The sequence below is a fragment of the Chlorocebus sabaeus genome, chromosome 11 (genome assembly GCF_047675955.1).
Source record: "Chlorocebus sabaeus isolate Y175 chromosome 11, mChlSab1.0.hap1, whole genome shotgun sequence".
Lineage (NCBI taxonomy): Eukaryota > Metazoa > Chordata > Mammalia > Primates > Cercopithecidae > Chlorocebus > Chlorocebus sabaeus.
The window spans coordinates 128,958,911-128,984,181 of NC_132914.1; the positions used below are offsets into that span (position 1 = coordinate 128,958,911).

The 25,271-nt window shown below is 47.2% G+C and overlaps 1 protein-coding gene across 4 annotated transcripts in view; it reads left to right on the forward strand.

The window, feature by feature from the left end:
• Nucleotides 1-25,271, forward strand: part of SFSWAP (splicing factor SWAP) — a 91,920-nt gene that overhangs the window by 25,467 nt on the left and 41,182 nt on the right. For all 4 annotated transcript variants that reach the window (XM_008005239.3, XM_008005238.3, XM_008005242.3 and 1 more), the window contains 4 exons: nt 18,133-18,373; nt 19,369-19,500; nt 20,678-20,771; nt 22,104-22,275. In XM_008005239.3, the coding sequence (XP_008003430.2) occupies nt 18,133-18,373; nt 19,369-19,500; nt 20,678-20,771; nt 22,104-22,275 (639 nt within the window). The remainder of the gene's footprint in view (nt 1-18,132; nt 18,374-19,368; nt 19,501-20,677; nt 20,772-22,103; nt 22,276-25,271) is intronic.

Sequence of the window (25,271 nt, forward strand, 5' to 3'; positions counted from 1 at the left end):
TGGCGTCCTGTGGTCCTCACGTGAGCTGCACCCAGCCCGCAGAGCCCTGACCTCCAGTCTGGATTTCTGTAAAGTGATGCTGGACTTACAGTAGTTCAAGGACTTGATGGTTACTTCTCCCTCCTCAAGTTACACTATGGCTTTTTAAAGCAGGTGACTTTTTGTCCATCTTCTCAAAGTATTCAGCTTCATTTTCACAGAAATGATCATTCTCATCTCTCACTCAAGTTTTACATTTGCATAAATTTTCATCAAACACGTAATTACAGTAAGTTTAACTGGAAAAAATAAGAGAAAGACTCTAATGTTAAAAGCAAAAAGGCCCGGGCTTCTGAAGAGATGCCCCTTCTACCCTGGTGTTTGTCATGGCACCGGCCAACCCAGCAAGATGGAGCTGTCATTCTAGCCAGGAAGCTTCTGCGTGTGTCTCAAACAAGGCGGCACGAGCACAGAAATCCACAGGCCCTGCAGTGGGAAGGGATGAATGAGTCCCCAGAAACAGATCCAAATAAAAATAAGGACGGAGAAAAGGAAACACCAAGCTAACAGGAAGAGATGTTCTAAGACACAAAGAGCTATTTGGAAAACATCACATTAAAGCCTCACTTTTACCCAGTATCAGAGTCACTTCCAGATGTAAATGCCAGTTGTGGAAATTCTTAGGAAAGTAAGGATGCTTCAGCAGAATGAAGAATCATCTTGGGAGGCCGAGACGGGCGGATCACGAGGTCAGGAGATCAAGACCATCCTGGCTAACCCGGTGAAACCCCGTCTCTAGTAAAAAATACAAAAAAATAGCCGGGCGAGGTGGCGAGCGTCTGTAGTCCCAGCTACTCGGGAGGCTGAGGCAGGAGAATGGCGTAAACCCGGGAGGCGGTGCTTGCATTGAGCTGAGATCCGGCCACTGCACTCCAGCCTGGGCGACAGAGCGAGACTCCGTCTCAAAAAAAAAAAAAAAAAAGAGTGAAGAATCATCTATTTTCAGTCAGCAGTTATGTTCAACTAATTAAAAAAAATTTGAGGGGGGGGAAAAAAAGCCTGTATGTCTAAACAGCTTTTACAATCAAATAGGAAAAAATTCTGATAGTCCAGTAGAAGAATGATCTGCAGCGTGAATAAATCACAGAGGTAAAAATGCCCGTACGGTTTTACAGGCTCACCCTCACTGCCTCGCACAGACATTGTGTCTGTCGACCGCAGAGCCTGAAATCCGTAGTGACCACCACTCCAGCGCTTTGGTTCAGCTCAGCTGCAGCGAATGTGTTAGGGTGGGAGGCTTCGTAGTACAGTAGAAAGGAGCGCACTCACAGGCACACACAGCACTCTGCAGGTCTAAGACTTAGGAGAAGACGAAGATTTCTAGGCTGTTAGAATGTTATTTTGTATATGCGAGTTTGGGTACCTTAATAATAGAGATTAAATAAATGCAGAGGAAACCTACAATGACGTGCCATTTTTCAGCTGTCACTTAAGCAGAGAAAGAAAAGGTGACAGACGTTTATTCTTGGTGGGGGTGTAGATTTGTACCAGCGACGTGGTACATGTGGAGGGCCAGCGGGCGATCAGTCTAAAACACACATGCCTCCAACCCAGGATGTCTACTCTCATTTACTAATGTATGGGTGAACATGGCTATGTTCAACATAGCGAACATAGCCACTAGATATTCATCATAGTACGATTTTAGTAGTAGCAAAAGCCTGAGACGACCCACGTCCTCAGTGGAGGACTTCTGGAGTCCCTCTGGTGCGCTCTCGCGGCAGGCTGCAGGGCTCTGGGGTGAGCCAGAACCCAAGCATTGCAGGGCTGCCCGCCGGAATGCCTCTTCCTGAGGACAGAGACGAGGTGACGCAAGGGGAGGGCGGCACGAGGCAGTCTGTTCACGTCAGAAGGGGAGGGAAGTGTCTGTACCAGCTTCTGTATCAGCACCTGAAAGGACAGGTCAGAAGGACCGGTGGCCAGCACAGAGAGGGGAACTGGAAGGATGAGGTCGCAGTCTCACCTGCCCGTTTGTGCTGCTTGAATTTTTTCAGCGTGACTCGTCACCTCAAAACATGCAGATTGACATGGTGCTTATTTTGAGACTAAACTGGTATCCTGAATTAATTCCTTACAATTCTGTATTTTAATAATACGTGTTTTTATAATTTTGAGGTGTTTCATCTGCTTAGTGTATTTTGTTTAGGCGGAAGCGGTCCCTGTAACATCCTTTTCCCCGTGAAGACTGGCATGCCCAGTACTGCTGTGTCTCACGGGGGCGGTTGGGTCACTAAGCTTTTCTGGCTTTCATAGGGCCTGGTATTTAATAATTACCTTTAGCATATACTCAGTCATTCTTTCTTATTTACTTCCTACTGATAGAGATTTTCCTACATTTTGGCAGCCTGGGAAGAAAAGCATCTATTTTTTTCCTTAAAGTCCAGCAGAATTTTACATATGTATATGTATATAAAATGATTTTTCTAGAAGCTCATTAAATATGGATGTGTAAAACTAACAATTTATTTCATGTATTAATTAGCCTGACAATGAACCACTTTTCATGCTCTTTATTTTTCATTACTTAGTTGTCTCCTGCTATTTACCTATAAATCCTTACAGAAGAGTATAAATAATAAAATTAATTATGCAGGCGGCAGTAATAGTGAAATATTGCCCACTGTGATAGCCTATGGTTTTTTAAATAAAATGCCAACTCAGTTTTTCTTAATATTTATTTTGTAAATATCTGCAGTGAAATTAAACCATTGCACATGGCTACTATAGATATTTTCTAGCTTGGTCCCGGTTTTTTAAATGTGTCTTTGCTGTTTATGGTATATTTTTCCTGCAAATCATGACCTTGGAGTTCTTACTTTCCAAACCCGTTTTTAAAAATGGTTTTATTGTATGTCAAGAGAAGAAGAAAGAAAGCAAAAATATTACCCAAGATTCCACCATCCAGAAATAGCCATTAGTGAACATCATTAGCAAAGTGGAAAAGACTGAGGTAATCGTGCTAAATAAAAAGGAAAGAAAGAAGCTTGTTATCTGTGGAACACAAAGATGATCTTTATGCACGAATATCAATTAAAATGTTGGCTGTGTTTCTAGAAATACTTACGTTAAAGTGAAAATAAACTTAATATTACTTAAACAGAAGAGCTTGCAATCTAAAAGTGAAGTAACTGTGGAACTTCGGATGAAAGTTTCCTTTATGCCTAAAGAATTCAGTTCTGAAAAAAGGTCAGGAGAACATTGAGAGGTTGTCATTGTAGATGTTTTTTAAAGCTGTGTATTTTTCCTGATTTTTGTTAGAATTTTTCAACTTTTTCTTTGCATTTAATACCTATCGAACATCTTTGTGTAACAGTGCATGTAGATCTCTCTCTCCTCGCTGTAGCAGCTGCTTAGTATCCTGTTGTATAGATTTATTATGAAACAGCCCTCCATTAATTGATAATTTGATTATTTATGATTTCCAATTATTTCTGCTTTTCCAATACTGTAATGAACACTTTTCGGGTTTTTTTTTTTGTTTTTTGTTTGTTTGTTTGTTTGTTTTTTTGAGACAGAGTCTCATTCTATCGCCTAGGCTGGAGTGCAGTAGCGTGATCTTGGCTCACTGCAACCTCAACCTCCCAGGCTCAAGCTATCCTCCCACCTCAGCCTCCTGAGCAGCTGGGACCACAGGCATGTGCCACCACACCTGGCTGATTTTTTAGATGAATTTTCTAGAGGGTCTTGCCATGTTGCCCAGGCTGATCTTAAACTCCTGGGCTTAAGTGATCCACCCACCTTGGCCTCCCAAAGTGCTGGGATTACAGGCATGAGCCACTGTGCCCTGCCAATTACTTACTGCTTTTAAGCACTAACACGGTATAATCCTATATGCAAGATAAAAATCTTAGAAAATAAACAGCTAGTTCAAAGAGTATATGCATTTGTTCAAAGTATTACCAGTGACCGAGCAGTTGCCTTCTGAAACATTGTGCCGTATGCATTGCTGCATTGTCACCACGGGGATATGAGAGCTGCTTAGTTGTGTAACCATTTAAAATGTAAGATTGATTTGAATATGCTGATACAGAAATATATTGAAGAGTGAGTAGGACAGTTAATATACTATATATATGACTTTGATTCCTTTATAGAAATATTTTTATATTATGAGAGTTTATAAGTAGTATTTGTGTTCTGTTATTTCCCAGTTGCTTTTTTTTTTTTTTTTTTTTGGAGACAGAATCTTGCTCTCTCGCCCAGACTGGAGTGCAGTGGCACAATCTCGGCTCCCTGCAAGCTCCGCCTCCTGGGTTCACGCCATTCTTCTGCCTCAGCCTCCCAAGCAGCTGGGACTACAGGCTCCCAGCACCATGCCCAGCTAATTTCTTGTATTTTTATTAGAGACGGGGTTTCACTGTGCTAGCCAGGATGGTCTTGATCTCCTGACCTCGTGATCTGCCCGCCTTGGCCTCCCAAAGTGCTGGGATTACAGGCATGAGCCACCGTGCCTGGCCCCCAGTTGCTTAATTTTATTTTTATGGTTGACTGGATTTGTTTTTTCCCCACAGCTTCTCCTTTTGAGTTATTTATTCAATTCATCTTTTCTTGGTCATTTGAATTTCATAAACAAGCACATTTTTACAAGGGCTGTAGTTCATGAATTTCTGCCTCTTGAAAAATGCCTGTGTTTGACCTTTATGTGAACAGGACAGCTTGTCTGGGTATAAAACTCTTTAAGTAATGCTGTGGGCCTCTCAGGTCTCTGGGAACTGGCATCTGATGCCGTTTTCCACGGCACGGCAGGGTGGCCCAGGGCAGCTGGGTGGGTCATGACTGCTTATTTGGGTTTGTTCATTGGTTGGTTTGCATTCATTGCTCCTGTGCTGCTCTCTGAGTTTTTTCATGCTCGAACATCTTTCTTGGCTGCCTTGTAACATAAATAGCAATTTGCGGGGAATGATGCACCGAGTCGCTTGCCTGGGATTCAGAAGTGGAACTGAACGTTGCTGTGGAAAGGGCGAGGCCAGCGCTGTCTTCCCTACCCTGCCCTGGGAGGCGGATGCTCTTTCTGACCCAACATCTGAGGAAGTCTCGCTTTGCCCTTTAATTTTATTAACTTGATTTCTCATTTTTCAGGGACTATATTGTACACCTTTCAGTCAAAGATTCAGTTCTCATTTCCGGGAAGCTCTTTTCTGTTGTGCCTCGAGCACCTTTCCTGTCCCATGCATTGGTGCTTCTGCTTGAAGGACGCAGTCTCTTGGTTCGGGTCACCTTTCTTCTGTGTTTCTCTTTGGCACTCAGCAGGACTGTGTCTGTCTTCCCTGTCAGCGACTTTTTTCAGCCATGTCTATTTATTCCTTGTAGTTTAAATTCCATTGGTTCTGCAATGGTATTGTTTGGATGCTCGGCTGGTTTTCTAAGCTTCACAGCAAAGCTCCACAGCCTTTCTATGTAAAGGTGCATGTCTTCAGCCCTGCAGCTGCCCAGCCTGTGTGCAGCCCCTGCTTTGTCCCTGGGGTGTGGAGGCAGCTGCAGATGGTCGTAGACCCGTGTGTGTGGCAGGGCTTCACTAAAGCTTAATTGATGGATACGAGGGTTTTCATTTCTTTCTTTTTTTTTTTTTTTTTTTTTTTTTTTTGAGATGAAGGCTCACTCTTGTCGCCCAAGCTGAAGTGCAGTGGCGCGATCTCAGCTCACTGCAACCTCTGCCTCCTGGGTTCAAGCAGTTCTCTGCCTCAGCCTCTCGAGTAGCTGGGATTACAGGTGCCTGCCACCACACCCAGCTAATTTTTGTATTTTTGGTAGAGACGGGGTTTCACCGTCTTGGCCAGGCTGGGAACTCCTGACCTCATGACCCACCCGCCTCGGCCCCTCAGAGTGCTGGGATTACAGGCGTGAGCTACCGTGCCTGGCCTTTGTTTTAATTTCATGTAATTTTGACGCCATAAAATATTATTCTTTGTTTGTATTTTTTTCAACCATTTAAATATGTAAAAACCAGGCCAGCCATGGTGACTGACACCTATAGTCCCAGCACTTTGGGAGGCCAAGGTGAGTGGATCTCTTGAGCTCAGGAGGTCAAGACCGGGCTGGGCAACATAGTGAGACTGTCTCTAGAAAAAAATTAAGAAAATTAATGGTGCACACCTGTGGTCCCGGCTGCTGGGGAAAGTGAGGTGTGGGGCTTGGCAGCGGAGAGGGCATCGAGGAGTTCCAGGCTGCAGGGAGCAATGGTTGCGCCACTGTGCTCCAGCCTGCGTGACAGAGCGAGACCCTGTCTCAGAAAAAAGCCAGTAAACACCGTTCTGCTGATGGCTGTACAAGAACAGGGAGAGCGCCTGCTGGACCCTTCCTCACAGCCTCCCCCTCTTTGCATGTGGTTGCGTTACCTTATTTTTGTGCTTTGTTGAATTCCTGTCTTCCCAGATTCATCTGTGGCTCAGAGAGCTCAGAGGTTCCTCGGGTTAACGCTTCTGCAGCCTGAATTGCCATTCACATGCCATGCTGTTTCCCTCTGCTGCTTTTCCTGGGGGCGTGTGCGGGGTCTCATGCCATCTGGCACTCTTCCTTCCCTGGTACGCGAGCCTGTGTGTTCTTGGTATGGGTGGATTCTCCTTGATGCTCTCTTACCTTCTCTTAGCTCCTTTGTCTTCCCTTCCAGCAGCCTTCTTGGGAAGACCTGTCCTCTGCTGTCTTTTGTGAGATTCTAAAAATGTCCTAGAGTGGTTTTCCTTCCCCTAGTGAGGGACCCACAGAGAGAGGCGTTCTTGAGTATCACAGCTTGTCTGTCAGGCAGGGCCCCCCAGTCCACAAGCCCCCTTCTCCTCACTGGCAAGATCCCCACTGCAGGTCAATGGCATTTCTGCCTGCTTCTCTCTGTGGTGGGGCCCAGGTCCCACTTCAGCCACTTGCTCTCTGTACCCCTATTTTTATGTAAGAAGTCTTCAAAACCTCAATACAGCATTAAAAATTGAAAACTTTTTACTTTGAGGGTCACTGATGAAAATGGTAAGTAATGTTTAGAGACAGGCCTTTTTTTTTTCTAAAGGAAAGTTTTATTTGCCAAAAAGAGGTGACTTTTAAGCACAGTGGGCTAAAATTCCAAATAGCTGGTTAAATGCCCAAAACAGATTCATTTTTGTAGTTTCCCAACTTGACAAATGGAATAATCTTGCATCACTACAGAATTCATTTGGGTTTCCCAAATCCAATTTGGTGATGTCAAAACGAGTCCTCTCTTGTTGGGGAACTTTTTTTTTTTTTTTTTTAAGATACTAGGTCATCTGGAAGTTGCAGCAGAATACAGTGTGGTTGTGACAGACTGCATGTTAAGTGTTGATTTTCCCAAGTAGGTCTTGGCATATAAGAACCCATTAACAGATCATTGGAAACCATTCTGTGTTGTGATATGGATAGCCTTACGGTTTATATTAGTCTGTTTTCACACTGCTGATAAAGACATACCTGAGACTGAGAAGAAGAGGTTTAATGGACTTACAGTTCCACACGGCTGGGGAGGCCTCACAATCATGACAGAAGGCAAGGAGGAGCAAGTCATGTCTTACATGGATGGTGGCTGGCAAAGAGTTTGCGCAGAGAAACTCATGTTTTTAAAACAGATCTCATAAAACTCATTCACTATGACGAGAATAATGCAGGAAAGACCCGCCCGCATAATTCACTCACTTCCCACCAGTTTCCTCCCACAGTATGTGGGAATAGTGGGTATTAAAATTCAAGATGAGATTTGGGTGGGGACCCAGCCAAACCATATCATTACCCTCTCCCTGACCCCTCCCAAGTCTCACATCCTCACATTTCAAAATCAGTCATGCCTTCCCAGCAGTCCCCTAAAGTCTTCCCAGCAGTCCCCTAAAGTCTTAACTCATTTCAGCATTAACTCAAAAGTCCACAGTCCAACATCTCACCTGAAACAAGACAAGTCCCTTCTGCCTATCAGCCTATAAAATCAAAAGCAAGTTAGTTGTTTCTTAAATACAATGGGGGTATAGGCATTGGGTAAATACAACCATCTATATGGGAGGAATTGGCCAAAACAAAGGGGCTGCACAGGCCCTGTACAAAAAATCTAACAAGGCCGTCAAATCGTAAAACTCCAAAATGACCTTTGACTCCATGTCTCACATCCAGGTCACGCTGATGCAAGAGGTGGGTTCCCATGGTCTTGGGCAGCTCCGCCCCTGTGGTTCTGCAGGGTACAGCCTCCCTCCCGGCTGCTTTCACAGGCTGGTGTTGAGTGACTGGCTTTTCCAGGCACATGGTGCAAGCCGTTGGTGGATCTACCATTCTGGGGTCTGGAGGATGGTGGCCCTCTTCTCACAGCTGCACTAGGCAGTACCCCCATAGGGACTCTCTTTGGGGGCTCCAACCCCACATTTCCCCTCCGCACTGCCCTAGCAGAGGTTCTCCATGAGGGCCCTGCTCCTGTGGCAAACATCTGCCTAGGCATCCAGGCATTTCCATACGTCCTTTGAAATCTAGACAGAGGTTCCCAAACCTCAGTTCTTGACTTCTGTGCACTCACAGGCTCACCACATGGAAGCTGCCAAGGCTTAGGGCTTCCACCCTCTGAAGCCACAGTCCGAGCTATGCATTGGCCCCTTTTAGTCATAGCTGGAGCAGCTGGGACACAGGGTACCAAGTCCCTTGGCTGCACACAGCACAGGGACCCTGGGCCTGGACCACAAAATCATTTTTTCCTCCTAGGCCTACAGGCCTATGATGAGAGGGGCTGCCATGAAGACCTCTGACGTGTCCTCAAGACGTTTTCCATGCTGTCTTGGGGATTCACATTTGGCTCCTGGTTACTTATGCAAATTTCTGCAGCCAGCCTGAATTTCTCCCCAGAAAATGGGATTTTCTTTTCTATTGTCAGACTACAAATTTTCTAGACCTTTATGCTCTGTTTCCTTATAAAACTGAATGCCTTTAACAGCACCCAAGTCACCTCTTGAGTGCTTTGCTGCTTAGAAATTTCTTTCACCAGATACCCTAAATCATCTCTCTCAAGTTTAAAGTTCCACAAATCTCTAGGGCAGGGGCAGAACGCCACCAATGTCTTTGCCAAAACATAACAAGTCACCTTTGCCCCAGTTCCCAACAAGTTCCACATCTCCATCTAAGACCACCTCAGCCTGGACCTTATTGTTCCTATCACTGTCAGCATTTTGGTCAAAGCCACTCAACAAATATCTGGGAAGTTCCAAACTTTCCCGTTTTCTTCTGAGCCCTCCAAACTGTTCCAACCTCTGCCTGTTACCCAGTTTCAAAGTCACTTCCACATTTTGGGGTTATCTTTTCAGCAGTCCCCTACTTCTGGTACCAAATTACTGGATTAGTCCATTTTCACACTACTGATAAAGACATACCTGAGACTGTAGAGAAAAAGAGGTTTAATGGACTTAACAGTTCCACATGACTGGGGAGGCCTCACAATCATGGCGGAAGGCAAGGAGGAACAAGTTATGTCTTACATGGATGGCAGCAGGCAAAGACAGCCTGTACAAGGAAACTCCTGTTTTTGAAACTGCCAGATCTTGTGGGACTCATTCATTAACACGACAACGGCGCAGGAAAAACCCACCCCCATAATTCTGTCGCCTCCCATCAGGCTCCTCCCACGACACATGGGAGTTGTGCTAGTTACAAACCAAGATGAGATCTGGGTGGGGGCACGGCCAAACCATATCACTGTTTTATCTCAGTTGGAAAATATTTGGACACAGTGTGTGATAAGCCAAATAATAAATGCTTTTAAGTGTTTGGGAAGATGGGAAGGAAGTCATATTTTCTTAAAAACTGCGGGCTTACATCTTAAGGAGTTTTTGGTTTGTTTTACCATTTTTATTCTTGCAATATGAGATTTATGTTATAGAGAGCTAATAGGTAACCACCCTGCCTAAAACAAACTATTGCCAGAAGGGGTCTTTTAGGAATTCTTGAAAATTATCTGAGTTCAGGAGATGAAGTCAGAAGTCTTGAGAATGGAGATAATTGAGTGGAAAAGAGAAACTTGCAGAAGGAGAAAGAGTTTCTCAGCCCTGTTTTCTCTCATTCACTTCTAGAAGACCTTGACGGTTTCTAACATCCCCTGAGTGTATTAGGCACTGCCTCACTCTTGAGAATGCAGAATTCAGTAATAAAAACAATTATTCTTGAATTGTGCTGTCAGTGCCTGACATTTCCATGCATAGAATTTGAACCTTTCCTGGGGTGCAGGTCTTCACTGTGAATAAGGCAGCACTCTAACCGTAAGCAGAGTAAGAGTCTCAAATCAAGCAGTCTGCCACAGTCTGAAGGAACTAAAAATACCTCTTTCAGGGATCTGCATCTTCAGATGGTAATAAAACTGTTAGTAAGGGCTTTTTTTTTTTTTTTTTTTTCAAAAAAACAAAAGTATTGTAGAATTTTACACTAAATAATGGAATTGCCATGAAAACAATGTATTCTGATATTGATCCAGCAGTCGAATAAGCCTGCAGGGAACAGTGGCTCTTGGCAGCGGGTCAGGCTGTGGGCTTCAGAGCAGGCGGCTACCTGGCTCACCAGCACTGCTAGGGTAAATCTGCTCTCAGCGGCTTCCTCCTAGAATCCAGCTTGAAACGTAAATGGAAATAAACGAACATCGGTTATGGTATAGGAAATCAGCTGCACATTGCATGTTCTGTTTGACACACTAATACATGTACATGCATAGTATTACAGATGACTGCATATATTGGTGAACCATTAGCCTGAATTGGAGAGATCTCAGGTGAGTATGGGAACGTGCACGTCATCTTCGCAATGCAGCCCGCTCTGTATCTCTGAGAAGTCAGTGTGCGTGTGGACAAAGAACGGAAGGGAAGGCAGGCAAGTCCAGATCACCCTTGAGGGGCAGTTCTCAGAGGGAGCTGTGCTGACTTCCTCACTGAGGACCTACAGCGCTGTTGTAGTGTAGACTCACGTAGTGGTGCCATCTTTTAAGCAGGTCTTGACTTTTGATGCCTCATTTGCTGCTGCTAGATCCAGGTGGAGCCAGCTTCTCTGGTGTGTGGGTCGTTTGTTTGCAGTGTGCACTTGGTGAAATTGACAGCTGGGTTTCTGTGTCCCCCGCCTGGAACAGCGGTGTTCTGAGCCTGTAGCCAGTACTTTTCTGTGACTTGTCTTTCTTTCCTTTGTTCGTTCCTGTTACTGTTGTTTGTATGTTTACTTCTGTATTTTGCTGGAGCACATCCTCCAGTAGTTTGCCAAGGAAGGGTACATAGGAACACAAAGTTTTTTAAATTCTCGGATATCTGAAAATGCCTTAATGTTGCCCTCCCATTTGACAGGTAGTTTGGAAGGACCTAGAATTGCTAGATGGGTATGACTTTCCCTAAGAATGTGGGTGCTGGGTGCCACCATCTGCAGGAGCCTTTACTGCCATGGAGAAGCTCATGCCGGCCAGACGCTGTGGCTCACGCCTGTAATCCCAGCACTTTGGGAAGCTGAGGCTGGCGGATCACGAGGTCAGGGGATTGAGACCATCCTGACTAACACAGTGAAACCCTGTCTCTACTAAAAATACAAAAAATTAGCCAGGTATGGTGGTGGGTGCCTGTAGTCCCAGCTACTGGGGAGGCTGAGGCAGGAGAATGGCATCAACCCAGGAGGTGGATCGTGCAGTGAGCCGAGATTGCACTACTGCACTCCAGCCTGGGCAACAGAGCGAGGCTCCATCTCAAAAAAAAAAAACAAAAACAAAACAAAATCTCATGCCATGTTCATTCCCATTCTTTCCTGTGTAACTTGTACAGGCATTGAGCGATTTGCATCATGCTCTGCCATGCCAGGAACACAGTGGACGAAGCTCCTTCTGCCATGGAGCTTATGTTCTGGAGGGCAGAGCCAGACAGTGACAGTGGACACGTGACTAAGAGCGATGGAGAAAGTGGCCATGACAAGGGGACCAGGGTTCTAGGGAGGCCAGCAGTGCTGGCATCATGGGTCGGGGAGGCCTCCTGTGACCAGAGACCAGAGGAAGTGCAGGTGAGCCCAACAATTACCATGTGCAGGGTGGGGGATGGGACAGCAGTGGGACATGAGGTGGGAGAAGCAGGCAAGTGGGTTTGCAGGAGGGCTTCCCAGACAAGGGACTTAGCTTGACCCTGGTTGAGAGAGGTCACCATGGGAGGGATTCAGGCAGAAACTCTGGAGGCAAGGGCAGAAGAGCCTGGGGCAGGCAGCAGCCAAGAGGCTGTGCACGTGGAGGGCAGGAGGTGCTGGAGCTGGAGGGCAGGTCGCAGAGCTGCATCATGGGGCATCAGCCATGGGGTCTGACAGATGAACTGGATGGACGAGGGGTGTGGCCACCTCCTGTGTTGAGGGACTACAGAAGAGAGGCATGGGAGAAATCAGGGGCTCTGTTCTGGACACATTCGACTTGAAATATGGATGAGACGTCCCAGTGGGAACATTGAGTAGGTGGTTAATGCACAAGTTCAAGTTCAGCTCAGGGCTGGAGATGTGAATTCTGCAGCCATCAAGTATAAATAGAATTTAAAGCCATTGAACTTAGAAGAGTCCTTGTCAACAGGATTTAGAGATCCAGGAAAGGAGATAGAGGCATGGCCAGTGCTGAGGAAGAGCCTGGGGCTGTGGGAGCAGCGAGGCCACGTCTGGCTCTGGATGCCTGGAGAGCCGGGAGCAGCAAGGCCACGTCTGGCTCTGGATGCCTGGAGAGCTGCGAGACAGGAAGGCTGGCTTGTTGCTGCCTCTCAGATACGCTCAGCTAGTGACGTTTGCCTGGCTGACACCCAGGGGCTTACTCAGATAGGTGTGTTTTTTCAGAATATCTATACTTATCTCCATAGAACTCTTAACTATTTTAATTCTCTTTTTTTTTTTGGAGGCAGTCTGTCCCTGATCTCAGCTGGCTGCAGCCTCCATCTCCCAGGTTCAAGTGATTCTCCTGTCACAGCCTCCCAAGTAGCTAATTTTTTTGTGTTTTTTAGTAGAGACGGGGTTTCACCACGTTGGCCAGGCTGGTCTGGAACTCCTGGCCTCAAGTGATCCCTGCACCTTGGCCTCCCCAAGTGCTGGGATTTCAGGCGTGAGCCACCTGGCCAGCCTATTTTCATTCTTTTTTTTTTTTTTTTTTTTTTTTTGAGACGGAGTCTCGCTCTGTCGCCCAGGCTGGAGTGCAGTGGCCTGATCTTAGCTCACTGCAACCTCCGCCTCCCAGGTTTATGCCATTCTCCTGCCTCAGCCTCCCGAGTAGCTAGGACTACAGGCACCTGCCACCACGCCCGGCTAGTTTTTTGTATTTTTTAGTAGAGACGGGGTTTCACTGTGTTAGCCAGGATGGTCTCGATCTCCTGACCTCGTGATCCGCCCATCTCGGCCTCCCAAAGTGCTGGGATTACAGGCTTGAGCCACCGCGCCCGACCCTGTTTTTATTCTTAATGCACACATTGTTCATCTTCCCTGACTTAGTTCTTCCGGAAAGGTGGTTGCTCACCAGTCTCCTCCTCTCTAAGAACCTTCTTAGCACAGGAGTTCTGTTCTGTCTGTTGAATTTACACGAGATGAAGATCATGCAGAGATACCAGGAAACTGGCTCTGGTTTTTACAAGAAGCCAGTTGAATAGCGGGGCCTTGGGAGATAATTAGGCAGATTTCTCTGACCTGTGTTAAGTAGCTCTGCACGTTTCAGAGGAGGCAGTATTGGGGAAGAAGGACTTACAAATGTGCTTCCTGCTTTTAGGCAGCTTAGTTCTCGTCGTACAACTGTACTTGCCTTTAGGGACTGTGTAGGTACCTGTTGGAATTTCTTTCTTGGATTTATTTGGAGTAGGCTTTCGTAGTACTCATAGTGTTTGTTAGAGTAACATTACATCAGCATTTAACTTACTTTAAAACCTAGTCCTCTTTTGGGAAATTCAATATAAAATCCTGAGAACAGCAACAAACCTAACAAAATATATGTGGTCCCAGCTTACTGAGGGTTCAACTTGATGATGGGGCAAATGCAATTTGCATTCAGTAGAGCATCAGTAAATTACTTGAGATGCTAAAAACTTTCTTATAAAATAGGCTTCGTGTTAGATGATTTCATCCAGCCATCAGCTACTGTAGGTGCCCTGAGCACATTTAAGGCAGGTGAGGCTGTGCCATGATGTTTGGTAGGTTACAGGTGGATTCAGTGCATTTTCCATTTCACGGTGTTGTCAATGTATGGTGAGGTTGTTGGGAAGTAGCCTCACGATAAGCCCAGGAGATTCCCTGCATGTCGTGGCAGCCTGAGGACAGCAGGAGCCCCTTGGCACGCTGTGCCCGCCCCCATTTATGACTAGTGGTGGCACAGTTATTGTTGGCACGCTGTGCCTGCCCCCATTTATGACTAGTGATGGCACAGTTATTGTAAAGCTGATGTGACTTTTGCCAGCCCGGACTTCAGTTTGTAGACTACAGCCCAGCTCGTAGATTCTAATTCTGTTCTTACCCTGTTCTAGTCCAGAAATCCTTAAAGTTTAGTGTTTGTGAGAATTGCTGTATACAACATACAAGGGGCTGTGCACAGAACCCCTGTGTGCTGTAGTTGCTAGTCGGTTTAAAGGGCTCCAGCCCAGTTACAGGGCTCTGTGGGCTGCGTGGTGCTGCCGCTGTGCGGGGCGTGTGTCAGGCAGCTTCGTGGTCACTGCGGGATATTTTAGCACTGAGGCATTTTAGAAGCAGCCCAGGCCATGCCACCAGCTGGCATGAACTCACTCATTAAACACTTACTGAGAGCCTGCTCATGCCAGGAGCTGTGCGAGCTGCTGAGGTTTTGTGGTCACTATTTGGAGATGTGGAGTCCTCGGGGCCATAGCTGCACCCCAGTCCTGGTGGCGCAGGAGTCGCCTTAGGGCATTGTGTACAGGGTCCCACGTGAGGTCTCACGTGAGCCCAGAGCAAAGGCCTCCTGAGTCTGCCAAGAAGGCAGAGGCTTCCCAAAAGAGGTGGCACTGGAGATAAGCTGAATAGGGGCCTCTCGTGGCAGGCAGAGACCTTGTGAGGCTGTGCCAAGGACAGAGACCTGGGGACCAGAAACCAGGGCAAGGGGCGGGCTGGGCAACGGCAGAAGCCCTTCAGGAGACTGGCCCTGCGCTGTTCCAGTGCCTTGTGCCTGTCCTGCCTCCCACCAGGGCCACAGCATCTGGGGAAGGATGGATCTGATGTCCTCCCTCAGATCTTCACATCCCTGACACCCTACGAAATGGGAATCTGGGAGAGGCAACCCAAGAGCAGTGTAGCGGAATTCATGCACCCCTGCGGTGCTGGTTCCCAGGCCGCTTCGGAGCATGGCAGTGCCACAGGACATGCCCCACGTTCCACATTCCACCGTCTGCCGACAGATGAGTGTTTTCATCTCACTGAACAGCACATACTTTATTTCTCTTGGAGTCCTTTTGAGAAGCAGGACGATTTTCAAATTTGATTAAAACCTTGGAGAGAATCACAGGGAAGAGGTCACAGCAGCAGGAGCTAGTAGCAGACCGGCTCACAGAGGCTGCGCGTATCTCGGCTTCACAGCTCTCCTCCATGAGAATCTCCTGGGTCTGGGTCAAGGGTGTGCCCAGAGCATGGTCAGCCTGGGTGGCTTTTGTGTGGAGCCTCTGAAGCAAGCTGGGGACCCAGGCTACGATGTCCCTGGAGGTGTGTTCAGATTTGGGGATTTGTTTCATTTTTACACCTAGAGACAGCATTTTTTTCTTTTTGTGAGCTCAGCTTAGGGCTTCACTCTGTCACCCAGGCTGGAGCACAGTGGTGCCATCACACCTCAATGCAGCCCCGAACTCCTGGGCTCCCGCCATTCTCCTGCCACAGCGTCCCAAGTAGCTGGGACGATAGGTGTGTACCATACCCAGCTAGTTTATTTTAGTTTTTGGAGATGGGGTCTGACAATACTGCCCAGGCCTGAAGCATCCTCCCACCTCAGCCTCCCAAAGTGCCAGGATTATAAATGTGAACCACTGCACCCAGCCTAAATTTTTCATTATATTTTAGCCAACGTTTTTGACGTTTGTAGTGGATGAGTCTCTGAGTAGTCTGCCATTTTGCCAGCACTGCTATTTTTTTTTAACACTTCGTTTTTATTTAACAAGATGGAATGCTCAGGAAGGTCATATAGTCTAACAGTCTGCGGGTTCTTTCAAAGAAATGGTGCTTAGCTTTGAAAGTAACTTCTTCATCTCTGTTGTGTTCCAGGGTGATTGCACTTTACACAGTTACATAAAGAATGCAGGTATCAGGTTGGAGTTGCGTAATATGTACTACTAGTTGAAATAATTATAAACTGTTTTTTGTTTTTATGAATTCAGATCCCTTCCTTTGTGGCCCCAGTTTAAAACATATTTGGGCTTCTTTTTAGGGATGAGACTGACTGTCCAGGGCAGGACATGGGGTTTCCGTCCTTCCTGCTGACGTGGGAGGCTTGAGACCTGACAGTAGCCAGTCAGTAGTGGGGTCGGTTCCGCCCAGCCCTCCCCAGAGCCAAGCACACAGTGGGCTGCGCTGTCTCCCCTGGAGTGCTGGCCTCGCCCTGGTCCATACACAGTAGCCTGATGGCTCCAGCAGGGAGTGGATGGAAGCAGCAGCTCCCCTCTTCCAGGGACGACGTTGTCTCTTACAGAAGCACGTGCTTATATTTGGATTCCTGATTTTGATAGGAAAGCCTGTGTTGGACTATCAGGTCAGTTCGTCGGTCCAGCACGTACTCTGTGCTCAGTGCAGAGGCTACAGAGACGGTGAAGACAGGACCTGCCCCTACAGGACCTCAGAGACGGTGCCTGCCCTGCTGTCAGCCTCCTCCCATTGACCTCCAAGGGTTTCATCCTTGCCCCCGGCCTTTTCTCAGAGATGGTACTCAGATATTTCTGTGTAGACGATAATGTGGAGTACATTGAGCCCGCTTATCTTATTTTGAAAATGTGGAGTGTTGCTGTTTCTGTGTCATGGTGGTTGGTATGTAACATGGAGCTAGAGAACGACGGTTTAGGAGTTCATCATGTGTAATTAATTTAAATAAGTCGTTAGCAGCTGGAGAATATGCCTACAGTACGTAGGAATTATGCCGCCTTGCCAATCTATGACGGAAAGGTCAAGAGAGTCTGAGTTGTACTTCTGAAATGTTTCTGTGCATAGCATACGTTACTGGAAACCATGGTTAAGCTTTCACTGTTTTTCAGTGTTATCGTTTTAAGGTGAATTAATTGAAAATGAAGATAAAAGTTCTTAATTAAAAAATAATTTTGCCATCTCCTAATAAAGAGGAAATTAAATCTGTGTGTAGTCAGAACTACTTGCTTATCTACAACAGGACTGGAAATTAAATTTCATAAGTAATCGTTGAATCTTCTGTGATTCATGGTTCTGAACATTTAGCCCCAAAAAGGATAAATGTACAGGATTTTTAATTGTTAAGACAGCGTGCCACTGCCCTACAGATACCTGCATGTGTGCACAGAATGGGGGGAAGATGGCGTACATCACTGTCTGTGATGGAAAGGTCCAGACGCAGACTCAGTGCCCCTGGGAACTTTTATTTACTGGATAAATTCCCGCACAGCCTGTGTTGCTGGGGCCGGGGGTTGACGCCGGGGTTGCCAGGAGCACCTGCCTTACTGAGGGGGTAGTTTCCGGATTAACGTGTGAACGGAGGGAGCAGCGTGCCTGGAGAATGAAAGCTGATGTCAGCGCAGGGAGCTAGCCAGAGGCGTTTCCTCACATGTGCATTTAGGAGCATGGGTGGCCTTGGTGGGCCGTGTGAGCAAAGGGATGACTGGTTGCCGCTAGAGGGGAAACTGTTCCCAACCTGCGCATTTTGAAGTTAAGGAGAATATTAATTTGTCTAGAGAATATTCACGTCTGGTGGCTTTGAACATCCTCATGCTGTTCACTTTCCATCTGTCTGTGGATGTGTGTTGTGGCTTTGCCTGGTTCTTTTAAATTGCGTATTGCACAGACAACATTTTTGTATCAGAAAAATCTAGAAAACAGCATGGTTGGAAGTGAGCAGAAGCAAGGCTGCATCTTGCCGGGGGACAGGCTCTTGTGACTGTGTTGTGGACTCACGGACCAGTCTGTCGCTGGCCACGCTCACTCCCGGGCAATGTGTCTCCACAGCGACCGTGGCAGCCATGTATTACAGCTACTACATGCTACCGGATGGCACTTACTGCCTGGCGCCGCCCCCTCCCGGAATCGACGTGGCCACTTACTACAGCACCCTTCCTGCTGGTGTGACCGTGTCTAACTCCCCCGGAGTGACGACCACCGCCCCACCGCCTCCTGGGACCACGCCACCGCCGCCCCCAACCACGGCGGAGACAAGCAGCGGGGCCACCTCCACAACCACCACCACAAGGTAGGCGCAGGGTCCGCCGGTGCCTGCTGTGTGGGTCACTTAGCACTGCAGTCAATGGAGCCGTGTGTCTCCATGGGGGGCTTGTAATCTGGATCACGTATAGGGGTCCCCATTATCTGAGTAGTTATTATTCCAAATCCCCAAGTTACAAAGTTGACAGGAAAACAGAAATGGTCGTAGCACAAACTTTTTAGCATTGAAGTTAAACCTCTTATAAAGTTGAGTTCATTTCACGTTGCACGCTGGCCCCAGATCTCCAGCATCTGTTCTTGTGCTAGTGTCAGAGTCTCAGTTGAGCTGTGCTAGGCAAAATCAGTATGCAGTGGAACTGCAGCTGTTTGCGAAACATGCAGGTCCGTGAAGTTGAGGAAGGTGATGTTGGGGTGCTTCATGGGTCTCTCCCAAGCTGCTGGCCATTGCGGGGGCCTGGCGGCTGCTTTAGGTGACCTGTGAAGCCATCAGCAGAGCCCTAGCTTCCCCAACAGTGAGGCCCCCCGTGTTCGTGGGACGAGGAGGAGACAGGTGCTTTACCAGAGGGCCTGGAATGCCCGGCCTTGAAAGGAGGCTCTTGGGAAATGTAATGAAACATGGGAGTTTCTGTAAAAACGACTCTTTCTGGTCATGCTGAGCAAGTCAAACAGGAAATGAAGGATGCTGAATCATGCTTGCTGACTTTTTTTTTAATATAACAGCAACAACAAAAAAAAACTTACTCTTGGTTATTTCTAAGAATTAGCTTGTGATTGGAGAGAAATGTTAATTACTAGGAAAAATGCACCTTTTGTCACTAAAATCCCCATTTTCACTCTTGACAGTAATGCTGTCTAGTTGACTTTAGTTTCTGTCGTATGCATCACCTTCAACAAGAGCCTCCCCTATACACTGTAACTCACACGTCTCTCTGGACATCTGAGGCGGTGAGGACCTCCGAGCAGCCAGGACTGAGCTTGGCCAGCCCCTGAGGCCCGGGGGCCTCACAGACTCTTCTCCCACAGTGCACTTGCCCCCGTGGCCGCCATCATCCCCCCGCCCCCCGACGTCCAGCCTGTGATTGACAAGCTAGCCGAGTATGTCGCCAGGAACGGCCTGAAGTTCGAGACCAGTGTTCGTGCCAAGAATGATCAAAGGTCAGAAGAAGAATTTTGTATGTTAGGTATATGGCATTTGGGGATTTCGTTTAGCCTTTTTTTAAAAATGTAGGTACGGAATGAATTTTTTTTTTATGTATTTTTAATCCTTTTCTTGGCTCAAATGTCTTTTTTGAGATGGAGTCTCGCTGTGTCACCCAGGCTGGAGTGCAGTGGCATGATCTTGGCTCACTGCAACCTCTACCTCCTGGGCCCAAGCAATTCTCCTGTCTCAGCCTCCTGAGTAGCTGGGACTACAGGTGCGCACCACCACGCCTGGCTAATTTTTGTATTTTAGTAGAGACAGGGTTTCACTGTGTTGGCCAGGCTGGTCTCAAACTCCTGACCTCAAGTGATCCACTTGCCTCGGCCTTCCAAAGTGCTAGGATTACAGGCCTGAGCCACCACACCCAACCAATGTCTTTAGATAAATACATTTTTTAATTGGCTTGTTAAATTGCTTAGACTTGGGGTGGTGTTTTTAAATTATGTTACCTGTTTTTTGTTTGTTTCATTTTTTAAGTAAGAATTTTGGGCCGGGCGCGGTGGCTCAAACCTGTAATCCCAGCACTTTGGGAGGCCGAGACAGGCGGATCACGAGGTCAGGAGATCGAGACCATCCTGGCTAATACGGTGAAACCCTGTCTCTACTAAAAAATACAAAAAACTAGCCGGACGAGGTGGTGGGCACCTGTAGTCCCAGCTACTCGGGAGGCTGAGGCAGGAGAATGGCGTAAACCTGGGAGTCAGAGCTTTCAGTGAGCTGAGATCAGGCCACTGCACTCCAGCCTGGGTAACAGAGCGAGACTCCGTCTCAAAAAAAAAAAAAAAAAAAGAATTTTGAAGCTACCTAAAATAAAAGCCTATAATTCATGGTTTTCAAGAATCTGCCTTAAAAATCTAGACACAAACCCTTCTTTTTAAAAACCAAGTAATGTCCCATGCCTCAGTGCTAGTAAAGCCTAAAAATATGTTGTCAGTTTGCAGTATGACCTGTGTAACCCCGGGCAAGCGATTTCGACCCCTTGTGTGCGGTCTCCCTCGTCTGTGAGTAGCTATAATAGTAACCACCTTGTGGGGTTGTGGAGATCAGTAAAGAGCTAGGAGAACAGGGCCTGTTGTTACTTCAGTGTGCTTATGTTGGTAAATGACCCATTTTCTTTCTCTTTCTGCTCAGATTTGAATTCCTGCAGCCATGGCACCAGTATAATGCCTATTATGAGTTTAAGAAGCAGTTCTTCCTCCAGAAAGAAGGGGGCGATAGCACGCAGGTACGTGTCTGAACACAGGGAGGCCGTGAAGCTGTTACAGGTGGCTCTGCCTTCCAGATCAGAAGTCACTTTCTGTTTATTCTCCTACAGGTGAAAGGGCTGGGTGATTCTTCACCTTTCTTTAATGTGTGTCTGGCATACTCTATCTTTCACGTCCCCCTTAGCTCTGGAACTTGATCTATTGAAAGCATCTGCCCACATTCACAGTACTGATGATTGTTTGTCCAGCACATTCTAAACAAAAAAAATCCTGTTCCTTCAGCTGTTCGATGTTTTGGCTGTCTACAGTTTTTAGCTACATTTCCTGACAGCTGGGTACCCTGCATCTGTTGTGTTAACATGTATGAAATATATAAAATATGGCCAGGTGCGGTGGCTCATGCCTGTAATCCCAGCACTTTGGGAGGCCAAGGCGGACGGATCATGAGGTCAGGAGATCGAGACCATCCTGGCTAACATGGTGAAACCCCATCTCTGCTAAAAATACAAAAAATTAGCCAGGTGTGGCAGCAGATGCCTGCAGTCCCAGCTACTTGGGAGGCTGAGGCAGGAGAATGGCATGAACCCCGGGGGGCGGAGCTTGCGGTGAGCAGAGATCATGCCACTGCACTCCAGCCTGGGCAACAGAGTGAGACTGTCTCAAAAAAAAAATATATACACACACACACACACACACACACACATATATATATATATATACATGTGGGCACCTCACACCTGGCCAGCTGCTGCTGGGGGTGTCCTGCAGCATGGTCTCTGCCTGCTCCTGCATGCCCTTCCCCCTCACCAGGTCCCCAGCGTGGTGCTGGTGCCCTTGGAAGTGCTTTTTGTCCCGCAGCCCCGTCTTCTCCTTTGCTCTGCTCTTCTCAGTTACACAGACACCCTGACATTTTTGTAAAGCCAGTTTTGGTGAAGAGACGACATGGACCTTGCTTCTCAGGAGATTTCTTCAGACCTTTCTCTCCGATGGCATGGCCCACACTGAAAAAAACTGACTCCTCTGTAGGTGATGGGGATAATTTGGTATTTTTAAAGAATTCTCGGTAATCAGCATCCAAAGAAAAGGTACCGAAGATTGGTTCCCAAGGCAGTATTAGGGCTTCAAAGAGTATAGGGTTTTTTCAGACAGGAGAAAATCTTCTGCTCCTCTTTTACATTCTATTGTAAGAAAAAATAGCAGATCTGGATTTGGAAGTCTATTCCCAGTGCTGCTTGGGCAGTAATGTACAGTTGCCATTGTCCAGTGAAACATACATACTGTATACATCTCTCTTTTTTGAAAATGTCTGTATAATTTCTTGCTGACAGTTTATAGTGACATTTCATCTCTAGGCTGTGTCCGCACCGGAAGAGGCTCCCACAGACTCTGCTCCGGAGAAGCCGAGTGACACTGGGGAGGACGGCGCGCCTGAAGACACGGCCGAGGTGGGAGCACGGGCAGGCTCAGGCGGGAAGAAGGAGGCGTCGTCCAGTAAGACCGTCCCGGACGGGAAGCTGGTGAAAGGTACGCTGCCACTTGCATATTGGCCTTGCACGTTCCACCGTAAGTCGGCAAGCGCAGGATCCTCGGCGACCTCACCTGCAGGCTGGGTTGGGGTTGGCGGCCCCCCGCAGGTGGCTGTGGCGAAACCTCCGCCTTCTGCGCTGTGTCGTGCTTGCCTAGCGTGGCACTGGAGGTAACGTGGGTGTGAGCAGCCCTTAGGTATGTGTCTGTTTAACAGTCTGTTCACTGTACTGGACGTTTGCAGAAAGTTTCAAATAATCCTTCATATTCCCTGGGACTTCTGAAGCTATTTATATGCAAACTGTTGTACCAGTGAAATTCATTTATTTACTTGTCAAAGCAGGTTCCTTGAGAATCTCTGCCAGGCGATACTTCGCTCACTCGATTTCATTTACTTTATTATGTTCTTGGAGGGAGACTTTCATGTCGCAGGACACACATGCACGTAAAAATAAAAAGCCAGTGCAATTAAAAAGCAGACAGAAGCAAAGGCCAGAGCAGGCCCCGTAGCCAGGAACCTCATGGAAGCCCGTGTGGAGCAGCGGTGGGCTCCCCCTGCGGGAGGGAGGTTCTGTGGGGGAGAGGCGTTCAGCTGGTGTTGCGAGAGGAACGGGAGGCACCGAGGCGGGGGTGCAGCCCTAGGCAGGAGCCCCGTGGTGCGAGCTGCCCGGCCCTGTGCTGAGATGTGGTAGGTAGTCAGCAGTGACTACGGGGGTGGCTGGTGAAGGAGCCTTGGCCAGCTTGTCCAGGCGTGCCCTGTGGGGGCCGGTACATCTGACAGGTTTCAGGTCAGCAGAATAACTTTATCCAGTCTGGTGACTTTGTGATGCAATTAAGCCACTGGAGCAACTTCAGAGATTTCTGGTGGCATTGGTGGCCTGGAATGGAGTGTGACAGGTGTGACAGTGGGGCGAGGTGACAGCTCTTTGGTCAGAAGGAAAGGCAGAGTGGAGACGAGAGATTGAGGAAGTAGGCTGGGGTGGTAAGAGGACCATTCTTTGCATAAAGATGCCTTGCTGTATGAGAATGGTGATCATTCAGCAAAACCAAATCCGTGTGGATGAACTGCTAACTAGGCAATTCACTATGTGTGTCTTTGGGCCTCTCATTCCAAGAGGTTACCTGAGCACAAATGATCCATCTCTCACCCTTCCCAGCCACCCGCACACTCTCATTGGAATAACCAAAGGATCGTAATAAGTAGAGGATGAAAATGGTTATTGCTCTAGAAAGCAGGGGGAGGTACTGTCTGTATGTCAGGGTAAGGCAGCACACCTGGAGCTCGCAGAGAAGTGCCCTTGAGACTCAGGGCAGTGACCCCAGGGGAGTCGACTGTCAGCCACAGAGGGGTGGTCAGGAGGCTGGAACAAGCTGGGGGCATCCCAGAGGCAGCAGTACCTCATCCATTCTCACACCCCAGAAAGAAACCACAGCCCGAACCTGCCTCCTGCCCCAGGGTTTGTGAGCCCAGGGAAGGCGCCTGACCCCTGCCAGCTGTGGGGCTCGCAGAGGAGCAGCCCTGCACACAAGGCTGCTGCCAACCAGCATGGCCTTCTCCACACCTCCCTGATTGTCCTGGCACCTGGCAGACAAAACAACACACCCAGAAGTGTCCCGTCTCCATCCACCCAAGCCTGAGACACTTGAACAGAGATCTACTCAGTATCTGACAAAACTCATGCTAACTCTCAGTTCTCAAAAGCACAGGCCAGCCTCTCTTTGAATAGATGCGGAGACAGAAATGTCATTGCGCCCACAGAGATTCCAAAGCTCGGAAGACACAGCTGAGCCTCCAGGCATATGGGCATCTCTGAAACAGACTGCGTAACAGGAGAAAGATCTTTAAGTCTCTAATTTGTATTCTACAAAACTGAAAATATAAAACTTGTGCTACTGATTATCAGACGTGGAAAAGGTTGCTTAGAAATAAATTGCTGTGGAGTGTGGTGGCTCACACCCATAATCCCAGCACACAGAGAGGCCAGGGCAGGCAGATCGCTTGAGTCCAAGAGTTCGAGACCAGCCTGGGCAACATGACAAAACCTCGTCTCTGCTAAAATTACAAAAATGTAGCCAGGCATGGTGGCGCATGCCTGTAGCACCAGCTCCTCACAGAGGCTGTGAAGTGGGAGGATCACTTAAGCCTGGGAGGTAGAAACCAGCCTGGACAATATCGTGAGACCATGTTTCTACAAAAAAATTAAATTAACCAGGCTTGGTGGCACACATCTGTGCTCCCAGCTACTTGGAGGCTAAGGTGGGAGGATTGTTTAAGCCTGGGAGATGGAGGTTGCAGTGAGGCAAGACCACGCCACTGCGTTCCAGCGTGTGTGACAGAGGAAAAAAATTATAGGTATCTTTAAAGTATATGAACAACATACATTATTTCAGATTTGAATGAATTTGAAAATCAGTGAAAAATATCATTTTCTAAGAAAACATGAGTTGCTGAAATTATTTCATAAATAAGGAACCGACATAGATCTATAGACCTGAAAGAATTTTGAAAATAATTGGTTAGTGAAATACCTCTAAACCCAGGCAGTCAGCCAAGACAAATTAAAGGTCAAGTTAATTCACCCTCAAGAAATAGAACGCCTACATCATTAAAGCCACTCCAGAGCATTAAGAAAGATGGAAAAGAATGAAGCTCTCAAAGCTTGGCAATCTGTAGACCACGATCACTTACAAGTATAGATGTTAAGATATGAAACTGAATTCAGCTATGTATGAAAATAGTAATAAGTCATGAGCAAGTAGGATTGTTCCAGGAATCCCAGTATGTCACAAAATGAGAAGATCTTCTAGTATAGTTTATCATATTAACAGATGAATGGCTTTCTCAGATGCCGAGAAAGCAGCAACATTCTCTCACATTTTTATGATGAAACTTCTTTAGTATAACAGTGTTTGATGTTGGAAAAACAGGCTCTCCGTTTTGAAAAATAATAAGACATCACATATTTGACAACCATAATTCCATATAAATCCAGTAT